Source organism: Ursus arctos, unplaced genomic scaffold (genome assembly GCF_023065955.2).
Source record: "Ursus arctos isolate Adak ecotype North America unplaced genomic scaffold, UrsArc2.0 scaffold_1, whole genome shotgun sequence".
Classification (NCBI taxonomy): Eukaryota; Metazoa; Chordata; class Mammalia; order Carnivora; family Ursidae; genus Ursus; species Ursus arctos.
Genome location: NW_026622763.1, coordinates 96,041,431 through 96,065,770, shown reverse-complemented (window position 1 = coordinate 96,065,770; position 24,340 = coordinate 96,041,431). Strand labels below are relative to the sequence as shown.

The 24,340-nt window shown below is 41.2% G+C and overlaps 1 protein-coding gene across 8 annotated transcripts in view; it reads left to right on the top strand.

The window, feature by feature from the left end:
• The window catches only part of DOCK10 (dedicator of cytokinesis 10), a 261,368-nt gene extending 238,080 nt beyond the window's left edge, over positions 1 to 23,288 (top strand). For all 8 annotated transcript variants that reach the window (XM_057305125.1, XM_044381059.3, XM_057305116.1 and 5 more), the window contains 10 exons: positions 216 to 314; positions 2,929 to 3,035; positions 4,783 to 4,905; positions 5,043 to 5,156; positions 12,297 to 12,443; positions 14,825 to 15,035; positions 16,166 to 16,356; positions 18,255 to 18,355; positions 18,506 to 18,644; positions 22,538 to 23,288. In XM_057305125.1, coding sequence (XP_057161108.1) covers positions 216 to 314; positions 2,929 to 3,035; positions 4,783 to 4,905; positions 5,043 to 5,156; positions 12,297 to 12,443; positions 14,825 to 15,035; positions 16,166 to 16,356; positions 18,255 to 18,355; positions 18,506 to 18,644; positions 22,538 to 22,648 — 1,343 coding nt within the window. In that variant the 3' untranslated portion in view covers positions 22,649 to 23,288. The remainder of the gene's footprint in view (positions 1 to 215; positions 315 to 2,928; positions 3,036 to 4,782; positions 4,906 to 5,042; positions 5,157 to 12,296; positions 12,444 to 14,824; positions 15,036 to 16,165; positions 16,357 to 18,254; positions 18,356 to 18,505; positions 18,645 to 22,537) is intronic.
• Positions 23,289 to 24,340: the final 1,052 nt, after the last annotated feature.

Sequence of the window (24,340 nt, the reverse complement as noted above, 5' to 3'; positions counted from 1 at the left end):
TTACGTTAATTTTCACAGATATTTCTAATTATACTGTACTTATAAATTTTAGCTCTCTTGTGCCATTATCATGTTTATTTTTTGGACAAAAAGGCTAACTGGTCAACCTCTTAGTTCAAAATGAGAATGTTTCATTGGTAACGATTAATAGTCTCATAAGCTTGTATTAACACCAACATGTAGCAATGTTTTAACCTCATCTTGCACTACCATAGGTTACTGGAAAATGGAAAAGATTTGCACACCATCCCTGCTCCCGGAGGATATCCACCCCTGTGATAGCTACCCATTACTAACAGCTCCTGGTGGAGGAAGTGAGTGGCCTAACTCTCCCGCATAAACTCCTTTACCCCCATGGAACAGTGCAGAGGAAATTATGTTGCTGCTTAAAGTCTTCTTTGATGAAACTCTTAAATGTTTACTTGGAAGCAAAAACTGTCTCAGAACTTCATAACTCACGCTGTAAAAGCTTGAAGCTCCTACCATTCCTAAATCTACCCAAATTTATGAAGTTTAGAACTGAAAAGTTCTCAGCACATAGAATTGCATCTTATCCAATATTTAGGATTATGAGTCATGGCCATATTTGCTACCAATCTGCATACTAGTTTGCCCTTAGGATTTTATTCTAAAATTGTTTAAAATTGCAAGAAAAATCTATTTTAATTTTGGAATCTAATAAGATGACTCATTTGAAACAAGGAATGCCAAAAATATATATGCAGGACTCTATAATCAACATGTTCCATTTACTTTTTTAAAAGCATTAACTGATTCAGACAATATGCAACACATAATAATTTACAGTACTGACTTCCTTTAATTAAGAATATGTCATCTTTAAAGTTTGATGAAAGATTTTGTGACAATAACTAAAGAATTACTCTTTGTGAAACATTTGGCAATATAGCTAATCTATTTAACCTGTTTTCCCTTGCAAAAGTTTGTTCAAACCCAAAGGTTATGGCCTGGGGTCTATTTCCTAATGCTCTCTTAACTTTCAAAATGTAGTGGAAAGCTCAGTGTATGAAAAACAGAAACGAATCTTTAGATATCAAGATCAAAATAACTGAATGAAAGGTAAATGGACTTTAGTTACAGTATTTTGGAAACATAATTAATCCCTTATTCTTTTAAACATGCATATATTTTCTAAAGAATCTCAGTGGATTTTGCAAAAAGGCATTTGAACCAAATGACCAAAGTGAACTGTGAGACAGAGGTCACTTGTTTGAGGAGGAGACCAGACCTGGCATCCTGGCTTGTGTCAATGCTAAAATTCAGGAATCTTCCTGCTTAGTTCCACACTGACCATTTAGCTTCATTTTTATATGCACGTCATCGAACTCATCACTGTTTTGTCTAACGTACCCTTCTTCCCCATCTACTTTGTATCATAATCAGACACTGTACAGCTCCATAAAGATGATTTCAAATTCTAACAGAAAACAAAATTTAAAAACCCTGATAAAACTAAGGGTCTGTTTGAGAAATTGTGGAAACTTACATCCCAAAATATTGTGTGAACCTTTAATATTCAAAAAATGTTAAATACCCATTTCCAGACCTAAGGTAACATTGGACACTAACATACCCATTGAAAAAAGAATATATTTGCTTAGTAAACTCTAAGGAAGGTGATTTTTTATGATGCATTAACATATATTTATACCCATTGGCATATATCTAAAGTCCTCAATATACTTATTTATATTATGGTGTTTCTAAGTTAGAGGAAAAAGGATCCCTTCAGTACAATGTGCACATAATTAAGACTATAGGCAAATATAAGCAACTCCAGAAAGTACAACTGTAATAAAAATCATCATTCTGCAAAAAAATATATGGTGACTTTCTTTGCTATATATCCCTGCTAATCAATTGTCACATATTTTAATATATGTTTAATTACAGAAGGAATATTATTATTTTAAAAAGTAGGAAAGTAGAATTTTTAATGCAAGGATTAGATTGCAACAACTATTCTAGTTATAATTTCGAGTATGTTTGAGGAGTGATCGTTTAGTGACATAGCCCATGAGCTGATAATTAAAAATGGAGACATCTCACAAAAGTATTAGCTATAATTTTAAAAGCACTTGCTCAGTATGTATGGGCCCACACAGGGCTCTACACTGGCAATATCTCGATTAATTGCCAGTAATGAGTCTTTGAGTTAGGTGCTGTTATGGCCTCCTGTTTTCAAGTGAGAAAACCAAGAGAAATGATACAACCCAACCCAGGGTGCACGGTTAGCTTGTGATGGGGCCAAAGTTCAAGGGCTGGTCGGTCACTCCAAGCTGTGCTCCTGACTGCTCAAATTCTCCACTCTTCAGTTCCAGTCCCTCCTCTTGGGGCATTGCCCATGATCAACTGTCTTTATATATTATCTGTAGAGCGAGATCTTTTTTTTCTATTTTTTTTAATCTTGGTAGCCATGGTGCTAGGAAAAATTAAGGAAGTTTCTAGATTAGTGCAAAAGAGTGAAAATTGGCAAGGAGTGAGCGTTGTTTCCATAATACACTGACCATACCAGGTGTTTTCTCAAATATTAATGTTTTGAATCCCTTCAACCATCCTTTAAGATAGATAGTAACATCTTCAGTTTAACAAATGGGGCGAAGCAGGCTCAAAAACTCTGGCTAAACTAGGACATTGGAACCTTGTCTATCTACAAATTCTGTATTCTGTCCATAATTCCATGCCAGCTTCTAAAAGAAAATGTGTCACCTGAAAATTGATACAAAATTAGAAAACGAGGTCATTGGTTGCCCTGGGAGAGAATATTTATCAACAGTCATTATCTACTCATCTCATTGACTGTGTGAGTTTTATTTACCACTTGTAACATCATAAAGAAACACATTATCTATGCCAAACAGGATCTGGCTCAAATAATAATGTCGCATTTTGCTTGGTCCTCTCAAGGCATGTTTTCTATGGGCTGGCCAGCTTTTCTGAGCATCACACCAAATATTAAAGAAGAAGGAGCAATGAAAGAAGATTCGGGAATGCAAGACACACCATACAATGAGGTTAGATCCATATAATCTCGTGTACAGTAACTGCCTAAAAAGATGCATTGAATTATTACATTAAGCTAAATATGGAAGAGAAAATCTTATTCAGAAATCAAATAAAATTACTGTAGAATAGGACTTAGGCTAAATGAAAGGCAGGCTAAAATTAATCTGAGATTAATAGATCTCAAATTCCATTGATAAAGCATAATTTTCAATGAATATTTAAACTAAACTTCACTTCTCTAAGATGGACCCAAATATATAATGTCTGCTCTTCTATAAGATATGAAATCATTGGTCGTTTGGTAAACATCATAAGGGATGCTGAAAATTTTGTGAGCTGATCACAACTTTTTTTTTTAATGCATTAGAAAGTTGTAAATACACTTGAACAGAAAGGTTCACTAGTTTCTGCAAAAAACATTTTGATTTGCAAATCATGGTTATTGTGCATTAATCAAAAGAAGTTGTCTATTGGCAATTACATAGCAATAATTCTGATAAAGAAAACAGAGCTCCCTCATCAAGTAAATAAAATATTTCATAAGCTAATTGTTTAAATCTTAATGTTACATAGATTTAAAAAAGGGTTGCAGAAAGAAAGTTTTGGGTGGATTTTAATTAAATTTTATATATGGTTTATATGAATTTAGTATACCTTGCGGATAAACAGTAAATGCAACTACATATTTACATTAACTATTTCAAATAACGTTTAAGAATCTCTTCTTCAAAGATGTTCAAAAGATTTAATAATATTATCCACTTGCTTAAGTGAGTATATAATTTGATTTAGCTGAATATTTATTAAACCACTAGTATATGTGAGGCGTTGAGGATGGAGGACAAAGATAAATAAGACCTGATGCTGACTTTCAAAGAGCTTAGAATCTTGAGAAGGACAAACTTTTTTCAGGATGGAGAGTAGCCAGTTTAAGACCCAACAACTACAAATCTAGGCAATTAAAGGGGAACAACTTTATAAGTGACAGTGGTTGGGATGCAGATGGATGAGACATATATGAAAGCTCTCCAGACTTTTGCACTGGGTCTTGGCACTGATGGGACTTGAAGGTGCCAAATGAGAAAATAAGGTTCTTATAGGTGCAGCCGCAACACCAGTAAATGTGTGGAGGTGCAAAAGTATTCTGAGAGTGGAGTGGTACAGGATGGTGTAACCAAAGTGCAAAGTCAGTGACAAGTGGAGTGGGAGGGGGGCACTGAAAGGGGGGTTGGTGCCTGATCATGGCGCTCCTTCAATGCCATGCTGGAGAGTTTGGATGGCCATTCAGAGACACTGGAGTTTCTACAAAGGTTTAGGGCAGTGGAGAGCTCGTGATCAGATTTACATTTTAGAAAGAAAGATTCCTAGAGAACAGCACATAGGATGGACCAGAGTGGAAAGCAGATTACTAGGAGACCACTATGGGGTCTGGAAGAGAAGGAACAGGGGTTTGATCTAAGGCAGTGACCATGGAAATGGAAAGGACTAGACAGAGCTGAAGGCATTTCATAGATTCAAACTAGCAAGCTCGAAGGACTAATTTGGTAATGGAAAGAGAAGAATCCAAGAAGACACCACCATCCCTTCCAGGATGGGGGTAAATACCGTTAACAAAGATAGAGAACACCGAGACCCCACTATAAAGAAAACTGACAGTGTAACAGTTTTGAAAACAAGTTTTCAGGGATGAACCACAATGCGTACACCATGCTTACACATTTGTGTAAAATCTCATTCTTATCTGGGGGATTGCAGAATATCCTGGTGGAGCAGCTCTATATGTGTGTGGAGTTTCTTTGGAAGTCTGAGCGATATGAGCTCATCGCTGATGTCAACAAACCCATCATCGCTGTCTTCGAGAAGCAGAGAGACTTCAAAGTACGTTTTCTGAGGCCAGACCTTGGTCAAAACATCCTGCTTTAAATTGGTGAATTACTTACAATTTTCAAAAGGGGCAACTCCCTGTTTTTTGTATCAGCATCACCTTCATGAAACCCTTTGATTTATGATTTCAGAAACTATCAGACCTCTACTACGACATTCACCGATCATACCTAAAAGTTGCAGAGGTGGTCAACTCAGAGAAGCGGCTGTTTGGTCGCTACTATCGTGTAGCGTTTTATGGGCAGGTAAGTTCACCAGAAGCTACGTGGCCTCTACATTCTGTTAAACAATGAAACTTTGTCTTTCATTCTCTATGAAACATCAGACTCCACACGCCAAGGGGTTGAGAGGATGTGGGTATGTCTGGGTATATTTCAGGGTTTTTCTGGATGCGAGGGTCGTATGTCTGTCCATAGGAATGTAGTGAACTAGGGAACAAACGGGCAGAGAAATCCAGGGGTCTTCATACAGATCAAGTTAAACCAGTGATTTATAACTTCTTGGAGAAAGAGAGAATTTCTTTTTCAGCATCCTCTTCTTCCCAGTTCACGCTAAATATCTAATTATAGTTTCACGTCCTATGTTAAAGTGAAATTAAATTGAACATGTTTTGAGAAATGAAATTCACAGCACTCTGGGAAATAAAGAATTCCTAGGGGCTCCACCCTGTCAAAGCTCTTTGACTTTACAATCATGCATTTTCTTTCCTCCTCCTTCTAAACTACCACTGATTCCAGGCACAACACCGTATGTTACTTTTTCCCCCGTATTGTAGGTCAGTACAACTGTCGAGTTATCTTTCCCAGCTTCCCACCTTAGCAGTGAACCAGCATTATAATATTAGCGAGCCATAGTATAAGCCGGAAAACTAAGTGAACATCTTCTATATTAGTTATGAATGTCTCTGAGCAGCACTTTGAGTGGAGCAAACCCAGGCCCCATCCCGCTTCCTTTCAAGAAGACTTACAACACGATTACATCGCAGCGGGCATGCCTGGGACTCTGACTTGTGGGCATGAATATTCCACCCTTTTATTTTCATAGCTGGAATGACTCTGCCCTCGCATTTCCTTTCCTTCCCTCCCCTCACATAAGGCAGTGTTGCCGATAGCTTCTTTTTCTCCTCGGAATCTTCGAAGGCTGCGGCTGAAGAAGTCAAATCCAGCATGGTCATTCTCGATTGTTTGCCATTAAAGTCTTTTGAAAAACATCTATTTTCCCCTAATCGCCAAAGGCAGCTTTAAAGCTAACTTTTGAACTAATAAAGATTAGCTGCTCTCTACCTGGAAAGAGAAGAGGTCACCCACTAACCACTTAGCATGAACGAATTAATCCAACTCAGACTTTCCTCCCTGCGCAGCCGCACCGGGATTGAGGAGATAGCCAAAGCGGGTGGAGAGGGTCCATAGATAAAGACTAAATGTAGACATGTGTGGGGTCACAGGAAAAGAATTGGGTGATAGCATACATTGCGGGGAGAAAATGGGGGGATCTGCAGAGGGAGGAGGAGGAGGGAGATAAGGGAATGATATCTTGAGTATCGTGAAGAAAAGAAGCAATATTTGACCTTGGTGAAACATTAGCAAGAAAAATGGCAGAACACCCCATTGGGAAGGGAATGTGGGCATTAAGGGATGGCAGGGGGGAAAGACAGTGTTTTCAGGGAATGGCCACAAGCTAACTGAGCCCCAGAGAAGTGACACACAAGATGGGTTCTCAGCTAGCCAAGATTCGAATTTACAGTCCTTCAGGCAATCCTTCCAATGGAAAAGTAATAAGCGGCCATGAATAGTCCGGTCTTGAAAGCGAGATTGCCCACCGGATGGTTTCTCCAGCCAGTCTCTAGTATAGGGACCCTAAACAGGTGGGAACAAACCCTGCTGCTCTCCTACCAGATTTTAATGCAGATGTTTACTCTTTTCTTCTTTTCGTCTTGATGGTTCCAGGCTGTGGTAAGTTTTCTCTCCCTCTCCCTTTGCATGCTCTAATAGCCCTCACACTTCCCTCCGTATGGTTGTACTGAAACTTAACTTTTCGTGTGTAAATCAACATTTGGAACAAAGCTGAGATTATCCTGCTTCCCTTTGTTTTGGAGTCATCCCGCATTTCTTGAACTAAATTGTGTTTATTCCAGTTATCTGAATTACAAAAATGTATCATTCACTTTTCACGTATGTTGTCATTCTCCACAAAGGTAAATGTGGTTTAAAACATAAACACATGTGCGCTTGTGCGCACACCCAGATAAATACGAGCGCCATACGTTTGCAGGACGTATAGAATAGGCTTAGCAGTAGAGATTGTCTGCTCGTTTTAGACCACTGGGAAGGGCAGCTGATTCAGTAGGGCACAGTGGGCAGATTTTTAGAAGTTGGAGTGGTGGCTGTTGATGGACACCTTCCTAGGCTCCTGAAAGGACCTTGCTCCTTTCCACATAAGCATTGTGGAGAAACAGAGCTCTCTGTGGTGACGAGCTCCGAGCTTTCTCGGCGTGATGGTCTTAATGCTCAACGCAAAAGATGACCAGTGGACTAGGGCACATTAAGTCTCCTTAGAAAGAAGTGATGTAAGAAATTCTGGAAAGCCAGCAGACGCAGACATAACATGCCAGCACCTAGAGCTCTGTGACACAGAATTTTCTTCCCTTTGCGAACCATGTAAAAGTACCTACAAAAAATGATTCACCACAATTCAACATAATTATGGCTGATTAAGCTGGAAAGACAAATTCCTTCATTATCCACACGTTGTCTGTCCACATTCAGCTCTGCTCATCTGACCACTACATACTTTTTTGTAATTCTTTAAGCCCTCCCCATGTCCATACCAGGATTTTTCTACCTTCATTTATAAAATGGGGGTCTTGGGTCTCTAACTCACCTACTAAAAGAATACTTGAAAACCCTTGTACTAAATAGACTTGGGGGGGCAGGGGGAAGAACTGGGAAGAGCTACTTTCAAATGACCTAACTTTGTTCTTTTTGCAGATTTCTCAATAATGTGTGCTGATCGCGCACTTGGCATTTTTTTTTTACATGCCGCCAGCATTCTCGATTGTCTTTTATTAAAAATTCCAACCTAAGCTTAAAAGTGTTTTGTTAAGTCTGCAGACCTGAGTACAAGCCTAGGCATGGTACTTTATAAGCTCAAACCCCAGCCGCCTTTGAACAAAAACCAACAAGGGTCATCTTGATACACAGCCATTTAGAGCCTCAGTCATCAAATGAAATTCAAATAGCTGTCCCAGGACAGCAAATGGAGAATGTGAACTATTGTATTCAACAGGAGCGGACGGTGCACATCACTTTAAACTTGATGATAAAGAAATACCAACTGGATTTGAACATTTCCCTGAACGTGGGCAGAATGAAGGTTCCAAAGATCTAAGATAAAGTCTTAACTACTTGATTACCATAATCCCCATAGTCAGAAATAATTTCTTTTTCATGATGGTACTTTATGTCTCTGTAAAATTCATCTTTTAATATCCAAATTGGCATGCCTCGCAATCATGTTGCAAAGATTATGGGAATATAATATGCAGTAGGCTCTTTGCCTCCACAAGGCCTTTGGGTAAATATTTTAGTGTCCCGTGTGGATAGTGCTTTCATTACATAGTATTGGCTAGAGTAGCTAATATTATGTCTGCAACGAGCCAGACAACAGAAAACAAGTTGGAAACTGTTCTTTCATGGCAGGAGCTTTAAAAATGCAAGTCTTGCCTAGCATGAATTTTCTAATGTGACACCTGGCATCACTGACTATGGAAATAACTTTACACAGAGCAGCCTATATACAGCACCCTCCAAAGTGTCCCTAAAGTATTCATTTCCAGAGTAATGAAACAACTGTAGTGATCAAACATCAGCTGTAATCAATGAAATACTTAGGCTCTGATATTTAGCATGTGAGGAAGCAAGTGAAGGCCCATTGCATAACTTAAACATCAGATGCTCCCAGAATGAATAATTGAAAGGCTGGGGGAAATTTTCTTTTGTTGATCAAAGGATATAGAGTCCATGATTCTCAGACATGCCATGGGTGTAGATGTATCTCAGAACCTTGATAGAAAAGAGATGAAGGGGAGGAGGGAAGGTGCATGTGCAGTTTAAAAAAAAAAAAAAACCCTCTCCATTCTGGGTTGTGATACATCCCTCTGGCTCCCCACCTATCTGAAAGTCATTGATATAAAATATATTTTTTAATGCATATAATAAGTATACAAAATATGTATAGAAAGAAAGGTTTATATTTATATTCTTGTAGCTTCTCTTCTCTTAATACTTAGCCCATTGTTAATACTTTCTGACCCACATTTTTACACAAGGTTCCTCTTTGGATGCATTCCTTTGTTTGTGAATTTTGAATTACTTAAGTATAATGGCAGGCGCACTTGTATTTGACATCCCAATAATGATACAGGGGCATTGCAAAAACCTGCAAAAACATCTAAGAAGGAGTCAAAGAGTCAACGATTTCAGTTGTCAGTTTACTGAAGCCCATTTTTATCATAACTTATTGCCTTCCAGTTCCATAATCTACGCATGTTAACTCTACTGATTCAAAGTCTTTGTTTAACTAGAATGTGTACTAATTCCAAATGACGACTGATCAGAACATTTATCACATTGTACAATGACATTTAGAAAATCAAACTAGCGCGGGAAATGCACGTTTCCCATTGCTTTGAAATGCAGCCTACTCACAACCTTGGGGCTAAAACAAAACAGAAACTGCCCCTGCATTTTCATCACCTGGGTCCCTAGTTATAAATCATTTATTTCATAGAGCTGAAATTGAAAACTTCCTTAAGACAAAGTCCCGTGGCTCAGTGGGCTAGGCTTTGATAGTTTCCCTGGGTAAAAGGTAGGCGCGCTTTCCAAATATGTTCAGAGCTGCCATTGATCTGACTCCAAAAGCTCTTATACGATCCCTGGAAGACAGCCGATTAAATTTTTAATTCTGCTGCTCCAATCTCCTTTCTCCTTATTTCAGAAAATAGTCCCAACAGGTTGATATTTCCAAGCCACATAGATAAATAATCACAATTTCTTTCTGATCAATCAGTTACCAAAATACTGAAATCAACATCAATAGACCTTTTATAATAAGGAAAACTGTAGTGTCCGTGCAAGAGAAGCTGAAGGTATGTATTTTTAAGCGCTCAAAACTCAGGAAAGCTGTTTTCCCCACACGTTACAGAGCTCAAATTGCTCTACTGACACAGAAGTTTCTTCTTTATTTCTGCTCTCCTCGTCACAGCTAACACACACCAAGGGTCTATTGTGTACCAGGGACTGTTCTTGGGGCCTCCCACTAAATTTCTGAGTCTGTACTATTTCCCATCCTCCAGATCAAGGAGGAGGGATGAAAGAAAGTCACAGGTCATGACCAAGGCCACGCGGTCATAGTTATGACAAGAAAACGCTGCTTCCCACCTCTCCTTTTCTGCTAACCCTGGATTCAGAAATTTGTTAGGGGAAAAAATGCGCAGTGAAATGTCTCTTTGTGCTAGTTTTCACAGCGTGGTGAGAAAATCTTTTCCTGGAACTTGGAGACATTTTTCACATTGAGAAGGAAGCTATAAATGTTGCTAAGGCTCTTGCCCTGTGGGGGTTCTGGTTGATGGCCTCAGAAGCCCCCTCTCTCTCATGTGTCAGTCTGTCAATTTTAGCCACTAACTTCTGACCTTGAATCAGACAAATCTTCACAAAGACAGCAACAGAGAAATCATGGCAGGCTGGAAGTCATGTGGGAACCGAGCCAGACCTCACTTACCCCTACCAAGTCTTGAGGAGTGACAGCGAGCTGCTTTTCATGCTTTCAACACTCCAAGTCACTTTTTAAAGCCGTTAGGGGTCAGGGCACTCCTATATTCGCTGTGTCTGGTCACGCACATTCTCAAAGAAATCGTTCAATAAAAACATCTTGATTAAAATCCGTGGACTCTTTTCCAGTTATACCTGGTGCAAATAGACCCTTTTAAGATATATGCCCTCTGAGAACTATTTCATTCATCTGTTTCTTCATCTGACAAATGTGGAGGGAAGTTCCCCTAAAGACCAGGCACGGTGTTAAACACTGCACGTACGCTGTTGAACAAAAACCCTTCTCTGCCTTTGAAAAAACCCAAAGTCGATTCGGGAAATGCACAAGGAAACAGGCGACCACCTGCTTAACAAAGCCTGTGCTGGCGAAGGTGCCTTGTTCAGTTGCAGCCCACTTAGGGTACGAAGTACACTGCTCACGGTGCTCACGCTACCGGAGGAAAGTGCTTTGCGAGTATGAAGCCCCATACAGATGAGCGTTGGATCATTATTCTTGGATCACCTCACATGAGCCAAAAAGACAGCATTGGAGGACTTAATGCATGTTTTGGGTTCATATAGTGAATATGTTTTAATCAAAAACAATAAAAACAAAAAAAGTACAGCTAAAATTCTTTCTGTCCTCCAGGATCTTCACCTAGCCCTCAAAACCTGTTTCCATGAGGTAAATTCTGCAGTCAGGAGAAAACCGTATGCGCTTGGGTTCTTAACGCCCGACTTAATCTAGTATTTTGAGGTTACGTATATTCCACAAGAAAGATGTATTTGTGTCTCTTCAAAAAGAAGGAGTTTTGAAGACCGCCTCCCTGAGTTAGCCTCAAATAATGGAATCCTACCTTCCCCCGGTTTCAGATCAGACAACTACAATTAGTAGAGGCTAAACCCTCCTCACACCTATGGCATAAAAATGATGGCATGGTTATTATTTTCAATCCCAATGCTAGTTTTGCAAGAATGTAAAAGATCTATTAGTAAAATCAACTGAGTGGTGAAATTGCATATGGTTGCCTCTGAAGACATTACAGTTATTTTTAAAATAGCGGTATTGGGAGTGTACCAGATGTCATTTCTGTGATGACAACAATCCAAAGTATGATGGCTTTGCACCCACCATGATTTGGGATGCACCTCAACACATACCTTTCAATACCTTTACGAGACACGCAGAGTTTCCTATGCTAGTTTCAAAGACGTGCAGAAGACCTTATTTAAAAAGGCCAAAACTGACTCCAGATTCTGTGTTCTACCCCAGGCTGCCACATGAGGGCATTCTTCTCCCAAAATATATGCAAGTAGGTCTGACAGTTGATTTCTCCAAACATGAAAATATGTGTAAGATTATCTCATAAGGGTCTTCGGCCTGGTCGAGAGTGTTTCATTAATGACTGATTCTAACATGATATTTTGTTTTCTTTACTTGACATTTTTTCTGTGAATTTTATAGGGTGCTAGTCAATGGCTTGGATGACAACGAAAGACTGGCTGTATTTGTTTTGCTTGTGATTTGCAATCCAAGTTCCCTAATAAAGTTGGTGGTTCGTTATGTCTCTCCCATAGGGCTTTTTTGAAGAGGAGGAAGGTAAAGAGTATATTTATAAAGAGCCTAAACTGACGGGCCTCTCTGAGATTTCCCAAAGACTGCTCAAGCTCTATGCAGATAAATTCGGAGCAGACAATGTGAAAATAATCCAGGATTCCAACAAGGTAAAGGAAAATCAGTATTCATGCAAATGTAAGGCATTGACTTAATTTTTTTTATTTTTTAACGATATTTGTTAAAGTTTTCGTTCTCTGCCTGACTGTGCAAAGTAAACCACCTCAACTATTTTGGATGTTTTGCTTGTTTGTTTATTGGTGGGTTGATTGGTGATTTTTTTTTTCTTTTTGTCAATAACGTTATACATGTTTATTCGAGTAACTTTTAGGTAGTTTTAGAAACAATTTACTAAATTCTCTACTTCTGCCATAGGTTATTTGCATTTGAATAACAATCTAAGGGTTAAAGCGATTGGGCCCAATGGCGGAGTTGGAGGAAACCCAGCAAAACATAGTTATTCGGTCATGGAGGTCTTCAGGAGTCATACCAATTTTGAAATCTGTCGTCTATGACAGTGGCAGACTTGAATTAACCTGCGAACATTCATTTTACTTCCTCATGGCTCCATGAAGCAAGTGTTTACATCCTCTCATTGGATTACTCGGAATCTTCTAATATGCTTTCATTCATTTAGCCAACTTTTATCAAGCGCCTACTGCATGCCAGGCCCAGAACTAGGAGCTGGGACACATGGAGTCCCTTCCTTGCAGAACTCAAGGTTCACATGGGGTTAAGAAGGGAAGGATATGGGGCGCCTGGGTGGCTCAGCCGGTTAAGCATCTGCCTTGGGCTCAGGTCATGATCCCAGTCTTGGGAGCCTGTTTCTCCCTCTTCCTCTGCCCCCCCCCCCCACAATGTGTTGTCTCTCACTCATTCTGCTCTCTCTCAAATAAATAAATAATCTTTAAAAAGAAGAAGAAGAAGAAGAAGAAGAAGAAGGAGGAGGAGGAGGAGGAGAAGAGGAGGAGGAGAAAGATACATGCAAACAGTTAATTAAATAGAGTCCAGTGAAGTACCACGGGAGACATGGTCCAAATCACACGGAAGAAGCTCAGGCCTCCCTGAACAGCTCATTCTTGGCTGGGCAATGCTCCACAGAGGAAGAATGTTTGCTCTGGGAATTGCAGAGTGAGAAGGTGTTTGCTGGAAGCAAAGGGCATTCTGAGAAGCCCAGCACAGGCGATGCCAGGGAGGAATGAAAGGGGAGGTGTGTTTGGAGTGTGGCAGGTCTGAGAAACACAGGTTGGAGAGAAGAGGGTGACAGAGCGAGCGAGCTGGAAAAGCTGGTTTGTGCTCAAGTGTATAGGCTGCTCCTAGGCCACAAAGGAAAGGTCTTTTTCCTCTGTCCTCTTTTACGTAATTCGTATTGGAAGCGGTCTGGGCCTGAGACCGCTGGATCTGGGCTAAGTTGTGACGATGTGCTCATCATTCTCCCCGTTAGCTGGAAAGGTACACTCTCCTTCCCGGTGAAGGTGGACAGAGCTGGAACCACCCTCACAGTGGCTCTCCTAATTAGGAAGCACAGACAGAGTTGCTAGTGGGATGAGAAAAATGTCGAACTTGGTGTCAGACCACGGGAGTCTTCATTCCACCAGAAGACCACCGATCAGCTGGTAATCCCTCTTGGAGAAACTGGGTGGCCACTCTGAATCTCCTTTCTTTTTGTTTTTTGTTTTTTTAATCTGTAGAGTGGTTGCAATTATCTTACAGTGTAATTTTAGAAGCATTACCAAATTCTCGAGCTTCCTCAAATCTCTGGAATCGGATAGGCAGCGAGTAGGTAAACAGATGGAGAAAGCTGGAGGAAGTTGGAACATTCTTCCAGAAATCATTAGAAAAGAGGCTGAGACTCATCTCTTCCAACCTTGAAAAACAGCAAGAGCCGTTCCCTGGCTGTTCTTGGGACCCCCAGCCTGCCTTCCTTGCTGTATGAGAAGGCTATTCACCGAAGCAGAGTTAGTAAAGAAACTAGGATGATTTATTGCAGAGAAGAGAAAGAATTAGAGAAACTGAGAATAAAATATTGGCGGTCATGCGGTAGGCTGATCAGTTAATCCCTTAAAGAACCTCCTTCTGCATTACAAGCCCAGAGCCCATGGCCCCAGTCTAGGTACATGGCTGAAGCATAGAGGGACCAAGAGCTGTATTTCTACTCTCAAGAATCTTGTATGCTAGACAAAGGTAGGGACATTCATTACAGAAGAGAAAGAAGATCAAAGATTAGATGATCTTGGGTTTCAAAGATCCTCAGCTACTTGGAGGGCTGGCTCCACTCCCACCTCTGCAGCCATCTTGACCACGGTCCAGCCACTTCCCCTTCTTCTTGCTTCAGTTCACGCAGCTCTGAGATGATCCCATCGCCTGTCTTTTCCCAAGGGGGCAGGGACAGGCCCCTGGCATGCCAGCTGGGGGAACGCAGAGCTTCCTGCTTGCTTCCAGGAGCACTTGGAACTCACCACTCCTTCTTCTGCCATATGTGTTAATCCAGGTAAACCCCAAGGATTTGGACCCCAAATATGCCTACATCCAGGTGACCTATGTCACGCCGTTCTTTGAGGAAAAGGAAATAGAGGACCGGAAGACGGATTTTGAAATGCACCACAACATCAACCGCTTCGTCTTCGAGACGCCCTTCACGCTGTCGGGCAAGAAGCACGGCGGGGTGGAGGAGCAGTGCAAGCGGCGCACAATCCTGACCAGTAAGCGCGGCGCCATGCCGACCCTTCTCTCCGGGACTTAGTGGCTCTCGCGGTGTTTCCTGCCGGGAAGAAGCGCCGCCTCCCCCTCCCTCGGGAAGTCAATCAGAAGAGAAATTCTCAGTAGGGTTACTTTATGCACCTCTTCCCTGTAGACGTTCAGGCCGTCAAGGTCATGGTGTCCGTGTCCTGGGAAAGGCACTCTGAGCTTCCCCCTGCTCTCTCCCTGAGCCCGCCCCCAGTTACTTCAGGGTTAGCAGCTCTCAGAATTGTGTGCTTTGGGGTCAGCTTCTAAACCACTCTAGAATTCAGGCTCCTCGTCTGTAAACTGAAGGCAGGGGATGACCTCCCACGTCCCTTCCAGTACCGTCTAGATCTGTTCTATGAGCTACTCATCCTTTCAGGTATTCAGCAAACATGCCATGAAGGCCCACGAGGTGCTGAGCACTCTTTTGGGAATTTAAATAAATGAACCACGAGTCTTGCCCTCAAGGGGGTCACAGTCTGGTAGGAGAAAGCCAAGTAAAGCAAGAAATCCAGGTGAGCATAGCACGAGAAAGAAAATGGGAATGCACGCCAGGGGCTCCTAAGGCAGACGGAGGAGAAAGACGCGCAAAGGTATTCCGGACAAATCTTGAGACGTGAGCAGTCCTGGATGGCGCCTGAATAGCAGTGACCCAAATTATAGGAAACATTCATCTTCAGTAAACTTTTCCAGAACTTTTATCATCAAAAAAATTAGAACAAAGCTATTATATGCTATGGAGTATACATTTAAGCATTGTTTAGTGTGGTTTAGTATAGTTTTTATTTGAATTATAAGTTGGGAGGGGGAAGCTATAATCTTTCCAGTGTTTCAAGACTCTGAAGGCCTTAACCCAGCCCACAGGAGAAGGACTTGTTGGCTGGCCAAGTATGGAAGAGCATGCCAGGAGACAGTAGCTGGGCCCAAAGCAAAGAGATGTCCCACACCATGGTACACCACAGAAAAATAACTCACACAGAAACCATGCAGGGTGGAAGGTGCATGAGTAAAAATAAAAAAAAATTAAAAAATCGTCTGGACCTTCAGGGGCGCTCCAGACTCTTCACTAACCCTCAACCTTTACTTTCTCTGCATTGCTTTTGTGCAGCGAGTCACTTGTTCCCATATGTGAAGAAGAGAATACAAGTCATAAGCCAGTCAAGCACAGAACTGAATCCTATCGAAGTGGCGATTGATGAGATGTCCAAAAAAGTTTCTGAGCTTAACCAGCTTTGCACGATGGACGAGGTGGACATGATCAGACTGCAGCTCAAAGTCCAAGGAAGCGTCAGCGTGAAGGTAGGCACGGCCAGAGCGGAGACGCACTTGGTATAAAGTGGAACCTGGTATAGAACACCCTAGAAATTTTTTACAAAGGGGATAAAAGACACTTTTCTCTGTGTGATACCATCCAGCAATTTTATCTGAGTCTTTAAAATTTTGTTTCGCTGTAAATACGCATGGATGGTGGCAAACACCTGGAGATAAACCTTTTTTTTAATTTTAGCCGAAATAAAATTTCTTCTTCCTCAATCCTCCTTTCCCGTCTTCTCTGGGTAAACTATGTTCTATATTCTAAAATCTAACCAATGAATTAATTAATGAATAATAAACGTGGCTCTCTCATAAATATCTGTCAGTAAGAGCCTTATGAACATGTCCCAAAACAAATTTTTTAAAAATGTGTAATAGTTCATAAGATGTGTGTTGGTATTTATCTATCAGAGGCCTGAGAAGAAGCAGATGGCCTGCTCGCAGTGGATGACTAAAGAAAATAGAACAGACTATTTGCAAAAGCATAAGCAGTATTTAGGAAAACCAACAAGGTGGGCGCAGGCACTAGCAAGAATGTTACCCCCTAGATCTGAAGACTGAGGGGAGAGAAGAGTGAACGGAAGCAGAGAGAGAAAGCTGGGAAAGCCAGTTGCTGAGACAGACAGACGTGCCTCTGCTAGATAGAGGACCACAAGGAGGAAACCCTGGGGCCAAAAAAGACCCTGACCAGGTGGGACTAGGGAGAGACAGGTGAGGCACTCACCTTGGGCACAGAATTTAAGTGGGCATCAAAAAACTCAGTACCCAAGATAAGATAGTATTAATGCAGTATTGTTAAAATAAAAAACTGATGCCAAAAATGTATAATGAACTAAGTGTTCACATTTGAGATAAAGGCAGGCCATGTGGAACTACATTGGAGCCCAAGGCAAAAGGAAAAATCAGTAATGCTCATCCTGATATTAACCTGCTCTCCGCTTCCCCACCTACCTCCCATCTGTGTCACCCATGGCTGACTCAAAATAGTAATAATAATAAATCTTTTAAAGCCAGAAGGCGAAAGAACCATTGCTATACTCCAGACAGCAGCTTCCCTCAGCGCACAGCTGTGTCAAGGGAAGTGGACATTGGGTGATCTGGAGAAGCAAAGGAGAGCACCCGTAACGTTTACTCGTTCTACCATGCTGGCGATCCCTCACCTGCAGGGGCATGTGAAGACAGCTCCAATACAGTATTAGCTGCCTTCTTCTGTGACCTTATTCCTTCCAAGCCCCACAGTTCACAGTAAAAGGCTATAAACACTAAAGAGTATGGACTCCTTCACCAGTGTGAGCCCACTCATGTGTGTGCTCGTGAACGGGACCCGGCATTGTGCATTCATTCAGCAAATCTGATAAACGCATCCTCCGGCCAGAATCTAGGCCAGACTGTCAGGTGGAATGAGGTCAAACAGTGTTTCCCAGGGCGGGGCATACGCCACCATGACCGTGGAATGTCTCTTCTTAATAGTTCAGTGTTTCCTGTGATGTGAATAGAAAAAAAAAATAATAAGTAGCACATCAGACATTTGATTTCACAGATGTTAAAATTAAATGTATTTCAGTAAGTAAAAATGAGTCTAGTTGCCAAAGATAGTGAGAAAATAATGGGGCAAGCCAAGGGCAGCTATGACAAAAATGTGAAATGTTGGGCAAGTGACAGTTGCGGAGGTGGCCGTGGAGTACGGCACTCAGGTGCATCCTTCGGGAGCTTACTGACCACTGACTTGGGGGACGGCAGAGACGACAGCACCTCAGTAGGTCACTGGGCTCTGCGAGAGGATTTGGGTGCTGTGTGATTGGTGCCGCTCCTTCTAGTGCTGGAGAAGGCGCCATCCAAGGAGGAGATGGGATGGTCCGAGCCGATTCTCTTCTCCCCAATAGGTTAATGCTGGGCCAATGGCCTACGCACGAGCTTTTCTTGAAGAAACCAATGCGAAGAGATACCCTGACAACCAAGTAAAACTTTTGAAGGAAATCTTCAGGTAAGTTTTTCTGTGTGGGAATGTTCTGGAGCTCCTTCAGGCAAGAGCCACCTGACCACACCTCCTCCAGGGAGCAGTCTCTCCGCAGCCTGACTTGGAGCCGCCACTTTCTACGGCTGATTGGTAATTTGCTTTTTGCTGTCACTAAAGGCAGTTTGCAGATGCGTGCGGGCAGGCCCTAGATGTGAACGAGCGGCTCATCAAGGAGGACCAGCTGGAGTACCAGGAGGAGCTGAGGTCCCATTATAAGGACATGCTCAGTGAGCTCTCCACAGTCATGAATGAGCAGGTAAGGCTTGGCTTGAGCTGGCCCGCGCCGCCGGTTCAAAGAACTGTCCATTCTATCCCCCATGGCAGAAGGACTGTAAATGTCCCTTTTCTTACATGAACACCATAAGCACTGAGTTGCTCACTTCTCCACGTACAACACCCCTTGCCTCTCAAAGCAGAGATCAAGTTGGGGGAAAAATCTATAGGAAAAAAAAAAAAAAAGATTGAGAACCCAGGTAATTTCCAAAGTTTGCAGGTATGTTTATCCACACCATATAAGCAGTTGGCTTTCTAGAATATATGGAACCTTTTAGACACCAAGGAACACTGCGTGACGTTCTACTAGGTTTGCTGCCATTCCTGTCACCCCTGATGTAGGACCTCACAGCGCCCTGGCTGTGAGATGGAGTTCCACAGTTCTGCCACCAGGGGTCTCTGCTCCATACTCAGGAAGAACTCGAGGTCTAGGGTCATGGCTTGGTAAGGTCAAGACTGCATCTACAGAGGCTGGGAATTCCTGAAGATGTGCAGAATTGGGTAAAACTTAATCCTCTACCCCACCAGCAAGTCATCCATGCATCCAGCATGTTCTGTAAGGCTGTGCACAAAATCTGGATATTCATTAATCAGAGAATCAAGGGGTCGAAAGCCAAGTGCCACTCTTTGGCTTCCCAGCATCCATCAACTCTCACACTCAACCTGGACATCTTACTACCCCATGGTCTCCTCCAGGAGTTAGATGTGCTTTTTACAGAATCACTGAGCAGGAAAATTTGAATAATCTCCTAACAGTGCCTGGTGCATAGTAGCCACTCATTAAAAGTTAGTTCCCCTTCGTTTCTTTAAACGGCCTAACACTATCAACGCTATTCACAAAGCATGATATGTATCGCATGAATATTTTCTTCCAAGTGCATTTCTCATTTTTTGTTTCTTTTCCATCTCCTTTTACCCACATTTTAAACTCTCCCAAGTAGCTAGAGGAAGAAATTGGCTAATTGATTTAAGTTGGAGAAAATTAATCTCCCTGGATAGGGTTCCTCAGTGAGGGATTATCATTACTGGTTTGGGATTATAAAGGGGTGATGGGAATTAAAAACTCAAGAGAGATGCCTCGATTGCATGGGGGTAATCCTAAATCTGAGAGTGAAACAAGAAGAACAAACAGTGGATCTTACATTGGGAAAAGGTGGTGAAGAAATGCTTGTTTCGAGCTATAAATTGCATCTGACCTTGAAACTTCGGGCAAAAATGCTTTTCTCTTTTTTTCCTGGCAGCTCTGTCGCGGTCCGTGTCTGTACAGCTTCTGTTCCTCTGTGTCTAGTATTTCCCTCAGTACTATAAGCAAAAGTGGTATGTTTTTCATTCCTTATGTCTACCCTGTCCTTTGTGACCTTCTGGTCTGCCTGTCTTTTCCTAGTTGTTCACATTCCCCCAGACACCTCCGTAGTGGCTAGTGTTCTCTGAGTGTTTATTTAGTTAGAACAACGTTATTTCCATTTCGAGATAGGCTGATATGAAGAAAAAAGCTTGCCGATTAAAGTTAAAAGCTTACCTTTTATTTTTTTTTTAAGTAGGCTCCATGCCCAGTATGGGGCTTTAACTCACAACCTTGTGATTGAGAGTTGCATGCTCTACCAACTGAGCCAACCAGACACCCCAACAACTCAGCTTTTAAAAAGAAAATTCATACTCTACCAATCTGTAAAATATATTTGAGGTCAATTGTATCCAAAACAAAGATTCAGTGTACCTCAAATTGCAACAACAAAAAACAAAACAACAACAATAACAAAAATCTTTTGCACAAAGGTTAGAACCAGCTGATTAGGAGGACAGAAAAGTAATTCTTCTCCGGGAAACCTGTACTAAAAGAAGCAAAGTTTGACTTTGCGCTTCCTGGAAACTGATGCAAAGAAAAGAAACGGACGGATTGCACAGAACTTATTATTCAGTAAAAGAAACAGATCTGTTGGCGAGCAAGATAAACGTTCTCCTCGTCCGGGGGATTTGTCACATTGGTATTTATATGTGAGACCATGACAACACACATGAAGCCTTCAAAAAAGTTTTCCTTAAGATAATTTGCTCTATTAAATGGGCATTCCAATTTCTACTTTAGATTAAAATGAGAACAAAGTATTAACTTCCAGCTCTGTAAAAGAGATTCCAGAGGAGAAACTAGTTAATAATCATCAGTCGTAAGTATAAATTGTCCATAACAAAACTACAAGATATCTAGAGTGAAGTTAGCTATTTTCATGACAACCATTGATAAGTGTTATTCGTTGGTTGTAATGAACAATTTCCTGAAATCAGAAAGAGCTAGCCAGTGATTAAGATCTGCAAAGTCCCTAGAATTTTTAAAAATGGGTGTTTTCTCAGTTCAGATTTACAACAACAACAAACAAGTATTTGCTGTTTTTCTCAATTTTTTTAATGAAAAGGCATCTGGCCATATGATTGGGTTCAAACTCTAGGGCAGGGAAGGGTGGGCAGACTTTAGCATATTCTTGTAATGCATGAACAAACCATAATCTGTAATGCATGAATTCATTCACATACCTTTATACTCATGACATGTTCTGGAAGAAAAATTACATATATAGTTACAGTGAACTTTAAAAAATAGAGATAGTGTTAGAATAGATAGACAGACATAGAAATTTTAAAAAATAATAGGAATAGAATTAATACAATTCATTCCAAGAGTGTCCAGAATAGTCTTAGCTAAGCGGGTATCCTGAAGCCCCTTCTTAGTGAAAGAAACTTCAGTATACAGAAAGAGATGGAATAGGATAAAGCGGATGCTAGTGTGTAAAATGGAGATATTGGGATGAAGCAGCTGGGGCTGCCAAAGTGGCAGGGAGACAACAACTACCTTTGTAGACAGCCAGGATGCCACATTGTTTTGTAAGTAGCCAAAAAACATAAAAGCTTCCTTTGATGGAGGCCAAAGTGATGCATGGAAGTAACTGGATGAAACATAAATATAAGATGATCATTTGGCGTCTGTTTCAGCACTGATGATGATAGCATGGTAAACTCAACATCAATAACGAATCTCAAATATAAAATACAGAGAAAGGAACATCCACTCTGTTACGGTGCCAGGCAGGCAAGATGCAAAGGCATATTGCTCTGGGAGTTTCAGATACTCTATGGACACATCATTTCCCAAATTATTTAAGCAGAACTTGTGGCATTGATCATAAGGAGAATTTATTGGCAGTATAAGATACCAGATGCTTGGTGCTCTGTGCAGACAGAAGTGTTAATCTGTCTTGGAAGAGGGTTAAAGCTAAACCATAGTAATATGTCAAGTAAGTGGGAAAACCTTCATAACTAGAAATTTGAAATATTCATTAAGTCTCTTCTTTACAGAGATAAATTTTAGAGGTGCCTGGGGTTTCTACTATTGTTATCGTATTTACATATCATTATTTGCACAGATCTGACAGGAAGATATTATTTAGGCACATTAATATTATTTTCAAAGTAAAATCAGGTCAAGGTGTATTTTTTCTTCTATTTCCATTAATGCAAACATTTAAATGAGCTTTCTCAGGTGTTTCCCTTGTTTGGCATTTTGACAGTATAAAGTGTAAACTTTTAGAATAAAATGAAATTCTGGAATTATTCAGATACAACCATAAAGTCATTATGTATACATTTATATCTGATAGTTGAACGGTATTGTGAAGCTAATTTAAATCTTGCCAAAGTGCTTCTGGCATGGGCTTGGAGAAAATTCCAGGACCACTCCGATCAGCTCGTTTTCAACAGCTCACAGTGCCCCTATGGGGAAGAAAAAAAGTCACTGTTCTGGGTTTTAATTTTGTGCTTGGCAGTATTAACATGAACTTCTCTATTTTGGTTTTGTTTTGTCGTGTTGTGTTGCGTCCTGTGAAGATTACGTACAGGGACGACCCATCAAAGCGCGGATCGGAGCGAACCAGCCCTCCAGTCATTAGCAGGGCGGCTCTGCCCACCGTCTCCATCTCGGCCAGTGAGGAGGTTTGAGGAGGGGTCTGCTGCGTCAGACACGCCTCGAAGGGAACCTTCTGAATTTGCAGCTCATCTCCGGGAAGAGAAAGATTTAATTTATTCGAAGTTTTTATAGTGTTAATATTTTTTTTTTACCTCGCTAGCTTGAGAATTTTGCCAGCCTCCGTTTTTGCACATTTCTTATGATTTGTTTGGTTTTTTTTTTTTCTTGAGCAGCGTTGATCAAGCCAAGCTGAATATTTGCCATGAAATTTCAGTGAATGTGTAGCTCAAAAGCAAACGCTAAGTTTGCCGTCAGTTACAATATGTTCAATGCCAAGTCCTAGTACACATATTTTAAAGGTCAAAGTGAATGTTTTTGTAACATTTAAGCACATTTCAAATGTAAATAGAAGATTGTAAAATATATGGTTTTTACCAAATTTAAAAGAACCTTTTTAGTTAATACTTATGACAGTGCTAAAATTGTATGAATAACATTTCAGATACCGTTATATTAAAATATTTGTGTATGTGTACAAAAGTGTTGATAAATACTAATCTTTAAAGTTTGTGGAGTTCCTTTATTTGTAATATATGTGCTCTTAAAAGCAATGGGATGTGAAATTATGTAAGTATTTTGTTATTAATAGAAATAAAAAATACAGTTACTTTGCATTTGGCTCCCTCTTGAAGAGTGGGTGAGTGGCCACTAAAAGTGGCTCCTCGGGCTGGACGTCTGCTGCATGCAGTCCTACACTCACCGCGTATGGTGCCTCTTTAAGAGGTGAGGAAAAGGACTCCGCCCTCAGCTGGAAGGTTCCTCCAAAGGTCAACGAGACAGGTCAGAGGCTTCCGGGTCTACATGAGTAGGATGATTGGGGAAGATAGAATGAATCAGAGTCTTGAGGGTTGTGGTATTTAATAGGGCTGCTCACAGATATTCCATATAAACTTGTGGCAGGGATTGCATGTTCCTGCCTCTTTTGAAGTTAGACTTGGCTATGTCACTTGCTTTCGAAATGTGAGCAGAAGTGACATGTGTCATTTTCAGGCAGATACTTAAAAGCCAGTAAGTGGTTCTGCCGAATCCCTTCAAGGAAGCACTCACCCTGAAATGAAGCCTCCGTCAGCCTGAGTCCCCGAGTGACCACAGTGAGCAGACACACACACACACCCCACCACCACCACCACTCCCCACTAATCTTGTCGAACACAGAGGCTGAGTAAAAAGTACATTTGGTTGTATTAAGGTCCCAGGATTCAGGGATTGTTTATTACTACAGCACGTGAGCTCATCCTGGGTGAATTGTGACCGATGTGCAACCATGTTCGGGAACCACTAAGACATTCTGCCTCCTCCCCCAGCCACCGCTCTGCCCCAGCCAACACCACAGCAGTGCAGCTGAACCGAGCTCCAGATGCAGAAAGCAAGCTCGGGAACAGCATTTCTATTCACCCTCAGCAGCCATTCCAAAGCCACTCCAATTAGGAGACTTTGGCTGAGTTCATTTTTCTCCTTCAAAAGTCCAATTGCCGGTGTCCACAGAGGGCCACAAAGGAGGGTAGAGCTTAGAAGACATATTTAAATACTGTGAACACAGAAGTGATAAAATGATATTTTAGATGAAAACGCTGATCACTCGAGATTCATGTAACTGCTCTTTTCTCAAATAGAGCCCAATACTTTATTTAAAAAAACAAAACAAAACAAAACAACAACAAAAA